This window comes from Anolis carolinensis, chromosome 1 (assembly GCF_035594765.1).
Source record: "Anolis carolinensis isolate JA03-04 chromosome 1, rAnoCar3.1.pri, whole genome shotgun sequence".
Taxonomy (NCBI): domain Eukaryota; kingdom Metazoa; phylum Chordata; class Lepidosauria; order Squamata; family Dactyloidae; genus Anolis; species Anolis carolinensis.
Window position 1 is genome coordinate 324,484,146 of NC_085841.1, and position 15,007 is coordinate 324,499,152.

At 37.3% G+C, this 15,007-nt stretch overlaps 1 protein-coding gene across 8 annotated transcripts in view; it reads left to right on the forward strand.

Moving 5' to 3' along the window:
• akap6 (A-kinase anchoring protein 6) overlaps window positions 1-15,007 on the forward strand; it is a 337,540-nt gene that overhangs the window by 291,571 nt on the left and 30,962 nt on the right. For all 8 annotated transcript variants that reach the window (XM_062968252.1, XM_062968251.1, XM_062968253.1 and 5 more), the window contains one exon: window positions 12,201-12,416. In XM_062968252.1, the coding sequence (XP_062824322.1) occupies window positions 12,201-12,416 (216 nt within the window). The remainder of the gene's footprint in view (window positions 1-12,200; window positions 12,417-15,007) is intronic.

The following is a 15,007-nucleotide window of genomic DNA, read 5'->3' on the forward strand; positions in this document are numbered from 1 at the left end:
AATACACTCTACTTAATGGTAAATCCATCCCTATCGCTAGTGGGATTTTTGTTCTAGGAGGGTTTATTTCTTTTCTGTTTTTCCTTTTCCCATTTGTTAATAAATATATTTGCTAATGGCCACACTCCATAATCTTTGCACTCTCAAAGACCTGTGCACAGGTGACTACTTACTACTTGGCTGAGGGCTATGTAAAGACATGGTTTTGATCCACCACCTCAAATTTCCTTCTCAAAGAAGCAAAACAAGTTGATGACCAATGTCCTCATCCATTTACTCTGTTATACTGTTATACTTTATTTATTTTTAAAATCAGAGCTATCAGACTATAGAAAACGATCACAGAGTAGCTGAGGTAAAAACTTTTTTGTAGAGGTTTAGCAAACAAAGGCATGCTATCTTCATCTCATTAAGTTTAAAATTCATAGGAAGTATGTTTTCAAATCTCCACTTGCCTCTTGGGAAAATGTACATAACAGCCTGAAGTGTATAATACCTGTATTTCAGATGTGTTTAAAACAATTTCAAGAACTCCATCAGATAAGCCTGCTGTGGTTTCATTCAACCCATTTTACTTAGCTAAAAATACAACATAATTAGTGTCGATTATTTTATGCAAATTATGGTTTCATAATAAAACCTTTAGTACATTCCTATAGAGGGTATACTGTACATATAATAGTTAGAAAAAGACAAAATTTTATTTCAGCAAGCACTGTGGCAGTTTAATTTTTACTTTTATATGGTAGTGTTACATTTTAAATTATCTTGATTGTGTAGGAAGAATAATACAGAATTTTTGTTTTTTTCACTAGGTCAGTGTCTCCCAACCTGTGGGTCCCCAGATGTTTTGGCCTTCAACTTCCAGAAATCCTAACAACTGGTAAACTGGCTAGGATTTCTGGGAGTTGTAGACCAAAATACCTGGGGACTCACAGGTTGAGAACCACTGCCCTAGGTGAAACAAGGGAACCAATTTAGACTTTTAGGAAATTATAGAAGCACATGCACACAAATATATATATATATATATATATATATATATATATATATATATATATATATGTGTGTGTGTGTGTGTGTGTGTGTGTGTGTGTGTGTGTGTGTATGTGTGTGTGTATGTGTGTGTACAGTAGAGTCTCACTTATCCAAGCTAAACGGGCCGGCAGAAGCTTGGATAAGCGAATATGTTGGATAATAAGGAGGGATTAAGGAAAAGACTATAAAACATCAAATTAGGTTATGATTTTACAAATTAAGCACCAAAACATCATGTTATACAACAAATTTGGCAGAAAAAGTAGTTCAATACCCAGTAATGCTATGTAGTAATTGATGTATTTACAAATTTAGCACCAAAATATCACAATATATTGGAAACATTGACTACAAAAATGGCTTGGATTATCCAGAGGCTTGGATAAGTGAGGCTTGGATAAGTGAGACTCTACTGTATGTATATATATATATATATATATATATATAGAGAGAGAGAGAGAGAGAGAGAGACTGATATAAAAGAAGGCTAGATGATGGACCAAGCTAATGAGTATTTATATAGGCATTACCATTTATACAGGCATTATTAACAAACAAAATCGTCTCTAAGAAATATAAAAGAAATGTTATTATTAAAAGTAAAGGAAAATAGAAAATGTAATGTATAAGTATAATAACTAGGAAAAATACTAATGGTATAGACCCAGAGGAGAAGATAAGAAAAAGATGGGATAATATAAGAAAAAAGATCAGTGAGAAAGACAAATGAAATTTTAAAAAAACCTAATTCTTTTTGTTTTTTCTAAGCAAAAGAAATTGTGAATGGAACTGCTTTTAAAAATAGAATATGTGTAACAATACCTTTCTCTTCCTCATTCTTGGCTGTACATTAGACTTATGGATAGACCTACCTTACTAACAAAACTCCATAATCAACTTATTATACTTTCCTTGGTCTTTCCCCCCACTCTTATGGTATAAAAGTGTGAAAATGAAATAAATTTTCGATTTAAAAAGCAAAACAAAAAACCATAACAAAAAGTAGCACAATCCTTATTCTGCTGATCTGCTTAGTCCCTCCCACCCCAGAAATGTCCCAAGTAACTAACTAGCTCTAATTAATACAGCCAGCCTTCCAGATACATGACTTCTGCATCCACATGTTCAACCGACCATGGTTCAAAAATATTTGAAAATACATTTCAAAAAATAAGCCTTGATTATGCCATACACTGATCACTACACTGATGTGTAAGCATACTCCTGCCATTTCACAGGTCCATTTCACAGGTCTGAAGACCTCATTCCACAAAGTGTGCAAGAAGTGAGAGGAATCATCTTCTTTCTGTGGCGTTCTGTCTTGAGAGAAGACAGAGTAACCCACATAACAAGTTGTGCGTCATTTTCAGTGTGTAGAAATGGAGGACATATGATAAGGTCCTGAGTTGTTTGCCATTTTATATAAGGGACACATATATAATGGAACTTGAACATCCATGGATTTGGAGAGTGGGGTCTTGAACCAAATCCCAGCAGATACTGAGAGCCCACTGTAATGAGATCCGTGTAATTATGTACTCAAAATTAGTACTGTACACATTATTTGCCAAATACTTGATTTTACTTGGTAGAGATATTTGAAGAAGGCCTCCAATGCAAAATGTTTAGACTTACAGTAGATTTATAGAGACAATTGCAGTTCTTCCATTTTCTTGATTCGATGCTATTAAGCCAGTCCTTTGACATCATCATGGATGATTCTAAGGGTTTTTTTTTCAGTATCAGTATTGTATGGTCAGAATAGTGACCCTATCAGAAGCCCATCTGCCATGTCCTGAAACAAGTGATTCTTTTAAATCCTCTTCAACTATAGCCCATATATCAGTTATTTTGATAACCAAAACAGGTTGTTAGGAAAATATGAGTAAATATATCAAGGTGGTGTCTTTCTATAAAAGACCAGAACTAGTATTCTACGACAGGTTATTAAGAAGTGTGTTTTGGGGGGAAAAATCCTGAACATCCAAGCTAAGGTTTGGACTGAGGAAAACTCAGCAGACTCCCAAACCCCAAATATCCAGAAAGTAGAATTCAGTCTAATTCAGCAGGAGAAAAATCATGAAAAACAAAGGAAGGGACTCCCCATTCCGTTTCGGTGGCAATTGCTGGTGAAACGGAAGGCACGTGTAGTACCTCGCTGTGACCCACACACTCCCGCTCCTTCCCCATCAAATTTGGACAAGGCACATTAGGAACCTTTTCCTGACCCTATCAGACAGGGGAAAGAGTAGTGGCAACACACGTTGCCAAAATGCCCTTTCCCCCATCAGACGAGGGAAGCTACCCAAAAGACACATAGCTTACTGTGGTTGCAAGGAAGCAGAATCCAACATTTTCTCATCACTTCATCCACAGATGGGGCAGGGCCTTGGCCTGCATTCTCTGATGGGATCCATCATGAACTGTTGCAAAAAGCAGCCCCAGCGCGATAAGCGGCTAAACAAAGCCCAGTATGATAAGGTCCTTGAAACAGGGATGAGTACCTGCCATTAGCTCTGCCTGCCTTTCTGTCTCATACATCTTTTTAAACATTTACTGGCAGAATGCTGTTTTGTGAGATGGCAATCTGATTTTATCTTTGCCTTCTTCCCTCTCTCAAGTTAATGGAAGAAGCTGTAGGGAGAAGGTCTTGTTTTAGCTGGTCTTGTTTTAGTATTGTATCTTAGGCATTTCTTCCCAGAGATATGTTGGGTTACCAGCATGTCTCACATGCAGGGTTGTAGCCAAGGGGGGGGGGGGATTTCAACCCCCCCCCCCCCCAAATTCAGGTTTTAAAAAACCCCTGGCTTACTCATGAATTTCAACTGATTAACCAAATCCCCATGAGTATCCACTGAAGTTTATCTGTCTTGAATGTCCACTGAAGTTTATCGACGGAGCCTGATTTCTGAATTATTTTGCATTATGGAACTACTCTTCGTGATTCGCTAAAGAAGGTTTCAACCCCCCCCCCCCATTTTTCTGGCTATGGTCCTGGTCAAATGTATGATTGGCATATGATGTCCCACACCTTTTCTTACACTGAAATTGATCTGTGGCTGCAAGTACTTTCAATGAGAGCCTGTTCATTAAATACTCACTTTGGGAAACATCACAGCAGGTTCATTTTTGAAGACTAATTGTCCATATAGTCAAACGATATAAATGAATCAAGAGTAAGCAACGAGCTAATAAAACAGGCTGCAACAACAATAAACTCTAGGCTGTGAATTTTTAAAAGAGAAGCATAAACAGTGTGCAAAATATGCAAACCTCACAAATGTGTGCAGACAGAACATATAGGAAGTTGTCATGGTTTTCAGTCAAGGTTCCTTTTCTCTTCCTTAGCTCAACTACCACAGGAAGTATGACTTTAAAAGTCCAAAATATGCCTCAACTTTTTGTAATATTTCTGTTTTGAATAGTTTCCCTATATCAGTCTAAGGAACAGGAAAAACGAAAGCTGGCTTTTTTTTGGGTGAATATTTCAACCCAAAATTAGTTGACATTTTGTTAGGGAGATATAGATGCATAAGTTGACCTTAAGCATGTGTGTTCTTTTTGGGTTCTGTGGAGGTTGATATTTCATTTGCAGCACTCAGAGCCCCACACAATTTACTAATAGTTTCCATGAGTTCTTCACATTCCATGCTGTGCCCCATAAGTAACAGTAAGACCAGAGAAGCATATGGCTGTGAAATTACTACATCAGCACCGAGACCTCTGGAGGCGCCCAGTGATATAGGGTTAACTATATTGTGGGTCCACTTGCAGTACTACTATATTGTGCTGAACTATATAGGATTGAAGTCCTAGAGGGCTTAAGGAATTCAGCAAAGTTGTGTGTGTAGAAGACATTCAAATACCATTTTTTTTCACCTCAGCTTTACTCTGTTCAAGTTTTACAAACAAAGCCATAGGAGATAGTCATGGGGTATGACTATTTCCATTGCACCTGTTGTGTATTTGTTTTTCTCAGTGTTAGTTATTATTAGTTTTATTACAGATATTGCATTTGCAGTGCTTTAATATTATTACCTGCCCTGAAATTGTAATGAGGATATAAATAGAAGTGATTAAATAAATTGAATTGGGTGTTACTGTCCTTAGCATTCTCTCTCTTTAAAAAAACTATTTAGTGATCTGTCATCGTTTTACATTCATCTTATTCCCAGAATAAGGTGAACCTAATAATATATTTGACAAGCTGGCTTTTCCAGAGTTGCTTCAAGCAAGTAAACGTTGAATGTAATGCTTTCCCTTGTTGTTAAATACAACCAAAATTACAGTAGTCTACTTAACAAGTTGCAAGTTAACCATGATTTAAAAGGAATTGTTTACTATGGCATTTCTATTCCATTCTGTCAAGTGATGAAATTAATTTCTCAGAAATCCTAAAAACAGGGGAATGGCACTATGCTCCTCAGCATTTGATATTTATCAAGTGGTTACAATCAAAAAGTTTAACTTCCTGTTAATTCACCGTAGTAAATTACTGTCTTCTCTTTTCATACACATGCAATTATCAGGAAGACCCAACTCAGGAGTAAATAATTTCTGGGGTTGGGATGAGAACACATTGGCCTCTTAATAGACCTTGAGGACTGGATCCCACCTGCTGTGCCTTTGGATTTTAAAAAATAAAAATATGTTGTCACCTGGCGAACATGTTTATGGATTTCCTGGGTTGTTTCAGATCTAGGGAGACTTCTTTTTTTAGCCAAGAGGTAAATTAGAAATCAAAACAGTCAACGGGGGAAATAGGAGATCCTTTGTGGGACTTGTAGCTAATACACTACCTCTCCTGATCAACCCCAATATACATCTTAAAACCACTCAGTGATACCAAGCAAGGATGTTCAGCAGTGCTGGTTAGTGGGGCTTGGAAGGATGATTCATCTAGTTCCCTTCCTCCAGCAAGCTGCAGTACGATGTGGAATTGCAGAATGAGGCAGAATTTTCAACATCTCCTACTCTCTGTCACTGCAGAACTCTTTTGTTCAGTATGGCTACCTGGCTTTTGTCAGGGGGTTTCAGGGTATTTGTGGTAGTGCCAATAGTTAGGATTGTTAATGTGCAAATGAAAAAGTCGTGAAATCAATGTGTTGTCAAAGGTTTTCATGGCCGGAATCACTGGGTTGCTGTGAGTTTTCTGGGCTGTATGGCCATGTTCCAGAAGCATTCTCTCCTGACGTTTAAACCACATCTATGGCAGGCATCCTCAGAAGTTGAGGGGTCTGTTGGAAACTAATTAAGTGAGGTTTATATATCTGTGGAATGTCCAGGGTGGGAGAAAGAGCTCTTGTCTGCTTGAGGCATGTGTGAATGTTGCAATTTGCTACCTTGATTTGCATTTAATGGCCTTGCAGTTTCAAGGGCCGGCTGGTTGCTGCCTGGGGGGATCCTTTGTTAGGAGGTGTTGGCTGGCCCTGATTGATACTTGTCTGGAATTCCCCTGCTTTTTTAGTGATCATTTTTATTTACTGCCCTGATTTTAAAGGGTTTTTTTAAATACTGGTAGCCAGATTTTGTTCATTTTCATGGTTTCCTCCTTTCTGTTGAAATTGTCCACATGGTTTTGTATTTCAACAGCTTCTTTGTGTAGTTTGACATGGTAGTTGTTAGAGTGGTCCAGCATTTCTGTGTTCTCAAATAATAACACTCAAAAAGCAAGGGAATTCCAGACAAGAATAAATCAGGGCCAGCCAACACCTCCCAACAAAGGATTTTCCCAGGCAGCATCCAGCCAGGCTTTGAAACTGCAAGCCATTAAATGCTAATCAAGGTGGCAAATTGCAACATTCACACATGTTTCAAGCAGAAAAGAGTTCTTTCCCCTACCCTGGACATTCCACAGATATATAAACCTCACTTACTTAGGTTTCAACAGACCCCTCAACCTAAGAGGATGCCTGCCATAGATGTGGGCAAAACATCAGGAGAGAATGCTTTTGGAAACATGCCCATACAGTCCGGAAAACTCACAGCAACCAAGTTGTGAAATCATAAATCTAGTTTGTGGCATCAAAATGGCTTAATAAGAATTCCAGACACATATCTATAGCTTAAAAATGATATATGTGCTGGGGACTCCAGAGGTCCTCTGAAAAAGAATGGCAGAGGGAGAGGGGGGCTTTTTGGAGCCAGTGGGTCATGTTTTCCCAACTTCTGGTCAAAATCATTAGCATGTAGGACCTAATAATAATAATAATAATAATAATAATAATAATAATAATAATAATAATAGATTGTACTCTTGAAGTGACCGGCTTGTCCTTGAAGGAGCTGGGGGTGGCGACGGCTGACAGGGAGTTCTGGTGTGGTCTGGTCCATGAGGTCACAAAGAGTTGGAAGCAACAGAACAAATAAACAACAACAATAATAGTAATTGTATTTCTTATCTGCCTTGCCTTGGGGCTCAAGGTGGGTTAAAGCATAGCTAAAAACACATAATAATCATAAGCATTATATAAAATACACATAATCTCCACTCAGAGTGGCTCAAGCCTCTAAATGTCGTTGGTTCTTAATCATTTAAAGGCTTTTAAATTCCCAGCCAGAATATTTTCCCATTTTTCAAAAATGTCTCTTTTCCTAAATGTGCACTAGTTTAGTTTTCAGACAGCAGTTACCTTTAAAACAATGGATATGTTCTAACAGATTATTGACAAAACTGTATTTTTATTCCAGGGAGATACTGCAATAGATGCCAACATTTCTGTAATGATATAAGTAATCTGTAACCTATTATAATTTCCTTTCAGAATAACTTGATTTTAAATATTGTTTTTTATGACTAGAATTTTAAATGCATCTTTAATTTAGAAAGAGAAATGTATTCTGCATTACTAATTACAAAGGAACATGGACTAAATAGCAGCATGCCAAAATATATGTTTTAAACATAAAAGATTTTTAAAAGTACTTAACCCAACCTAAGAAGCGGCATCAAGAAATGTAAAACACCATGCTTAGATAATCATAGCTTTTGTGCATAAAAACCTTTTTTTAAAAGCATACGTTTGAGACTTATTATCGGTCTCTGTCCATAGATTGTACTTTTGGACTCAAGCTGAGATAAATCCAGGTGATATTTATTGGCTAGCAATGCAAGACATTTAACTTTTTTGAAATCATTTAAATACAATATATTTGTATATCTATTTGAAAGCTCATTATTTGCCAGGGGTAGTTGTGCCTAAATTACTCAAATTGCACAGCAATGATTCAAGCAGAATTCCTAAACAATAAAAGCTATTTAAAATAAATGTGTATTAAAAATAGTTTGATAGCACTTGCATTTTCCCAGTGAAAAGGAAAGTAAGTTCTTCATTAGAGACCTGGATATTTTTAATAATAAGTGTCACATGCCATTTCCAAAGTCGAGGGTGAGATGATCCACTCTTAGAAGCAAACCTTGGCAAGGAAAGGCTCATTGCTGCAATTTAGTGGATAATGCTAGAAAAGATATGTTTTTTAAATGAAGAAACCAGTTCTCTATTGTGAAAGAACTCATAATCTATTTGAAAGTGCCATTCTACATTTCTGACTTGCAATTAGATGGTATTTCCAAAATGTCAGTCTGAAATTTTTCTTCAACTGTCATCCTAATAAAATCTGACGGCAAGGATATTATAGCAAACCTCCCCCCGTCCCTATAATTAGCATGTAGGACCTCAAATGGGTTAATCAGGAAAGTTGTACAAAGGATTTCCAATGAATGGCCATGAAAGCAGCAGTATGGCTTTAAAAACCTTGCACTATGGGCAAGACGGATGGCAATCAAGAGACAAATGTAGGAGCAAAGCTGTTTGGAGAGAATAGTTTGTAGTGTATGATGTATGTTACGCAAATGAGCTTATTAGGACTCTCATTTATTTTATTATTGGCGCCCAATTTAATAGCGGCATTTAAAAAACAATATTTCTGCCTGACTCCTCAGGAAGAAGAAGAAGATACATTGATATAATTGAAGGCAAATGATCACATGTTGTGCCATTTAATCATGCCATTTTTCAGTGACTGTTTCTTGCACTTCATTGCATGCATATAGAATATTTAGCTTCGATTCAGATTAGCTCCTGCCACTGGCAACTAGGCAAAGTCCTAATTTTGGTTGACATTTTCCTTTAACTTTGAAATTACTTGAAGAACCTAGAGTTTTCCTTAGAAAGTGACACATCATTATTTATGTCCAGTGTGTAGCATCTGGTAGTGGACATGGTAGCAATGATAATAATGATGATTTTGAGAAATAACTTAGAACTAGTTATCCTTTTCACGCTTGTAATAGAAAACCTTGGTTTTTTAAATTATGAAGCACATGTGACTAGTTTTTAAAATATAGGGCTTACCACAGCAAGAACTGTAAATATGACTGGAATTTCACAGAAAACTTTAAATCTTCTATATGTTTTGAATATACATGATCAAGAGGCTTTGCGATCACAACCTAAAATTGACTGGGACTAATGTGGAATCTATACACCATGGAGTCATCTAATACCATTCAGCTTCCTCCAGGCTTCTAACAAAAGTAGTATCTAGGTATAACACAGGGGACAAAGTGGTAAATGGCTGTGAAAAAACCTTATGTGTATTTACTTGGGAGTAAATCCAATTTAACCTAATGTGACTTACTTCTGAAACAGCATACATAGACTGATAGCACATTAGCGATGTGGTATACAAATGGATTGGTTTCCTGTACACCCACATGTGTCTGTTTTTGGATGCTATGAGGGTTGGTATTACCTTCCTGGACTTACGATACAGCTTCTTAAGTTCTCCCCTCAGTACCTTGTTGGGAGTGGGCATGATCAAATAAGCTCTTGTTCTGTATGATTTTAACACCTTTTGCCAGATGAAGAAGCCAGTGGAGCTTCAAAGGCTTGTGTTATATGTTTTGTGCATTTTGGTTGGCCAACAAATGTCTCCCTCTTTTGTGGATTTTGGCTTTTGTTTTATTCAGCAAATGTAGTGTTACATTTGCTGACATGTAAATTGGTTATGTAAATTGCAACTCTGGCACAGTTTGTGTGTAAAAAGCAACATGCCTGAACCTCTGCTTTAATATTGCATCTCCCTTCCCATAGAAAATTAAGTGATAGTAATAAACCTCAGGAAAGTAAGTTGGAATATGTTCAGGGAACATGTGGAAATGCTGCACTACTATGAACTGAATAATCATGGTCATGGCTATTTATGCCTATTTAGTTATAAATAGCAGCTTTTGAAATGTGTCATTCCACTTATTTAACATTCAGAAATATAAAGGGGAGAGAGCCCCTCATTTCAGAAATAATGGGATTTTGATTCTACCAGAATGAGATGATGGAAACAGGTAGAGAATACATTTGTTAATAAGTATATCTGTATGAGAGTCTGACTTTACAATGAAATTTACTTAATTGTTTTAAAACATCGTGCAGTGAAGCGTTATTGGGATTACTGTTTTGGACACAAATATTTTTAAACATTAAAATACACATTCTAAATGAGTTTGCATTGTCTTGTTTACCTTTGTTCATTAATACGCAAACTGTTACTGTTGGAACAGTCCAAGTATACCGAAGAACCTGATTAGTAGGTAATGATATAGTATGGATATAATCATATTTTTGTTGAAGATTTTCAATTAAGATTTTCTCATTATCCAAAGGCATAAAAATAATATTCATATACACATACTAGGCATTTACACCACTCAAGTTGGTTTAGGAATGTGCCTGTTTTTCATTATGTTAAGGAGATAACAATATCCATTATATCTCTTAAGAGTATATTTTGACCAGTGGTGATATTTAGTTTTTCTTTTTGGAAATAGTGTCAATTAGCATATTACAATAATCAGTGGTTTTTAGGCACCAGTATCTATAAGCAGTACTGATCGTTCACAAGAAAAGAACTATTTTCATTGTGAACTTTAATTCCCTTTCTGCATCCTGTACCGCCACATTCTCCTTAAAAGAAAACCAAAAAGCTTAGATTTTTCTCAAGGGATTATGTACTTTCATGTCTAGCATCATGCAGAGAGAAACAGATGCTGTCATGTTACACGTTTTATATGTGTCAACTTAGGAATGGGAAGAAATCTCCCATGTTATGATATGATAGAAAAAATATTAGATTCACCACAATTGAGAGAAGGAAATATGAACACGAGAGGGAGGTGAAAGATTCACCTGTGGCATTTTTTTCTTTCATGTTTTTCTTTGGCATGTGCTTAATATAGCAATGTTGATTGTGGATGTATGCAAGAAGATCAAAGAGAACTATAGAATTGACAAGCATAACCTGGTTTCAAGTGTTCAAGTGCCAGTAGCAAGGTTAAGCATTCCAAAGTCAGCATTAGCAAAGTTGCACACATTCAGCAGCCATGTCAGAGTGGAGATTCTAAAGTCAAACTTTAGGAAATAGAACCACAGTCACAACAAACAAGTTCCTATTGGAGAAAGGGAAGCTAAACATGGGGGACTCAGAATCAAATCCAACAAGCATCCCAGCAGGGCCACCTTAGGCATTTTAGGCAGAGTGTGTACAATGTTAAAGCCTTCAAAAACAGGATTAACAAAAACATTTCCAGAAATTAGGAAGAAAGCAAAAATTCAAAATAAAGACAATTTTAATTTCTGGTTTTTAACAGATATGCATGTTTTGAGGTGCATAGAGATCAATAAGATGGTTCTTGGAATGATGTTTATGGCAGACTCTACATGAACCATTTATCTCAGGGCCAATCCAGAGTCACAAATGCTGGATCAGCCCTGGGATGGTTTTGACTGGCAGCTGCTGGGGAAGTGGGAGTGAATCTGAACTGTCCAGCAGGAGGGGGATGGTAGGTTTGTGAGCTGTGGAACTTAGGGGTCCAATCTGAAAAGGACTTCTCTAGTGGGAAATCCCGTTAGTCTGTGATAGCAAAAGCAACCTCATCATCTTATGCATCCAATGAAATAGTTTGCAATTTATGAGTGCCATGCATCTTATTCCTGTTGTAGCTAAACTTGAATCATAAAAGCATCTCATTTGGTTACAATACAACTATTTTTCACTTTGTTATTCATTCAAAGACCATGGTACTCTGCAAATGTCTGTATAATATTTTTTTAAAAAAATCTTAATAAAATGTAATGCATTGACATGGACCCTTTTTCTGTCCACAGTCACTGTGCTGTGAAATTAAGCAGAGACGGCGAGGGGTGGGCTCAGTCCTGCGTTTGTGCCAGCACCTCCTTGACAATCAGGATACCTGCCATCTGAATGCAGATCATCAGTCAATGCAGCTGATCATTGTAAATCTTGAAAGGAGATGGGAAGCCATCGTCATGCAAGCTGTCCAGTGGCAAACTAGACTGCAGAAGAAGTTAGCAAAACATTCAGTAAGTGACATCTGTTGATGTTCTTTCCATTCCATTCATCTGTATAGAACATACTGTTTTCCAGTTTGTTTTGACTTAATTTTGATATCTTTACCAAATAATTAAGTTTCTTTATCCTTCTCCCAAAACCTGTCAGGGGATTCGCCTCAATAAGGACTATACACAAAGGACACCAACTCTTGGTGTATATATTTTTAACCAAATATGATAGATTCTGAACTGTATGAGGCACTTTTTGTGCTTTGAAAAATTAATGGTGGTGGCAGATAAGAATAATTGACCCCCTGGTGTCAGCAAACATTTCCCATAGACCATAATATACTATACAGGCTTGACCTTGAAGGAACTGGGGGTGGTGACGGCTGACAGGGAGCTCTGGCGTGGACTGGTCCATGAGGTCACGAAGAGTCGGAGACGACTAAAAGACTCAGCAGCAGCAGCAGCAGTTCTTCTCTAGAGTAAACTGTTTTTATTATGAAGGTTCTGTTCAATTGCAGATATATATCAGAACTTAGAACATTTACTGAGTGCTCATCTACACCAGCCCTATAATCTGAAGTAGATCTGAAGTTGAACCTAGATGTCCTGATGACATCCAGGGACTTCTGGTCTTTAATAGGGGAGAAATCAAGCTGAGTGGATTAGCAAACATTATAGGATTAATTATTGACCAGAAACAGTTGGGTGGCTAATCTGTGTATACATTCCCCAGTGGAAACAGTTTGAATCTTTTGATCTAGTTCAAAAAAATCTGCATTACAGAAGAGGGAGTGTGCATGTGTTGCTATTATGCTTTTAGATGTGAATGTGTATTCACATATGTGGTTGTTTGCATGTTCAGGAATACATTCGGTTGTGCAACATCATTATTCAGCACAAGGGTTACACAGCACTACCATGGCAGATCTTTGCATGAGGAGATTTGGACTGCAAAACTTCAGTGTAAGATCTCAGGCATTAGGTAAGATTTAGAATAGTAAAGGCAGAATTATTCTACATCTAATCCAGTTCCATCTCTCCTGAAAAAAGCTATTCCATTTTGAAAATCATCATAGGTGGATACGAGCTAAATCTTTCCTTGCAAATCTGCTATTGGCCACCATGGTAAATGACTAACTGGTGATGTGGTTTCATTTGTATGCTGTTTGTTGATTAGAGCAACTCATAGCATACATAAAGTGCAATAGTAGGAGCAGACTACTGCTCAACTTTTCCCACCTCCATCCTGTATAAAGCAGCTGGCCTTACATGACACTGGTGAAGGAGGGAAAAGGTCAGCAGACAAATGAGGATGGAGCTTCTATATTGTTTTACTTGTCAGCAGCTGCCAGTGGGGTCCACTTTTTTGTATTCCTGCTTCAATTTAATCTTCTAAAATTAATTGCTCTCTTTTGCGCAAAGCAGAGACAAGAGGCAACTGTGAAAAAACCCTACAAGCTGCTGAACACACAGGTGTAAGCTGCCACTACGGCCAGAGCTGTTCTCTGCTTTTCCAAATGCAAGGTTGCTGTGTGTAGCCATAATTCCTCTAAATAAACTGCTATGTGTTAATTAAAGGCCAGTGTTGCTTTTGCAGCAGGAGAGATGCATTCTTGTAGCTCTATTTGGACAGAAATTGATTGAGAGGTGAGGTGGGGGAGTATACAGGCACTGTGTGTTTTCTTGATGTCAAGATGCCAGGGAACTTCACAAGCGCCACATCGCTTTGTTCCCACTTTGCTTGGGGTAACCAAGACTTGTTACTAGATTGAATTACCTTTTACCTGGTAGGAAATACAACTTTGTTTCTGCCAAAAAATGTCAGCCTTTAAGAATTCTCAGTATGTTTTTAATTGTAGATTTTCTCTTACTTTTGAAGAAAATCTCTCACTCCCAAAATACACATAATATGAAAATGTTCATATTTGAATCTGTAGGTATCTCAGGTGATAAAAGAGTTTTTAGAATCTGAATGCTGTATTTGCAGCTGAATTTAGTCTCTGTTGTATATTTTCTCCCTCTTTCCCTCTCTTTCCTACGATTCCAAGCTGGCATGCTACCACATCTCCTTTCATTCAGTTCCTGTGTAGTCATTTCTTGGGCTGATCCCAAGATTGCTTTTTCTGCTGTGCCTATCTGTCTGCACTTGATGATGTGCCAGTCTTGGCAGATGAATAGTATCCCTGGGAAACAAGCTTTTTTTGTTATTATCTGAGGTTGCCCACAGTATACTGTAATATATGAAAACAAATGGGATGTGTTTACATCTCCAGTGGCATCTGATCCAGTATTGGCAAGAATCATTGACAATGAAAATGCTGGCCTGGATGATTAGATCATGTGTTATGGAAGTTCAGGAGCTGGTTCCATCTTCTGTCCTTTAATATATCATATTATATACCAATATTTTCCTTTGTATGAAGCCCAGTGGCATCCTGTTATGATTTATCAATAATTATGTTGAAGTCCAGAGCTTGGAGAGTTTGTATGTGTGTGTCTGTGTGTGTTTTAACTTTTAAAACAATGTTTTCTAGATGGTTTACTGTTTGTTTTCACAGTGCAATCATTCACCTGTCTCCTCAGGCATAAGTATTTATAGGTGTATAGCCTTA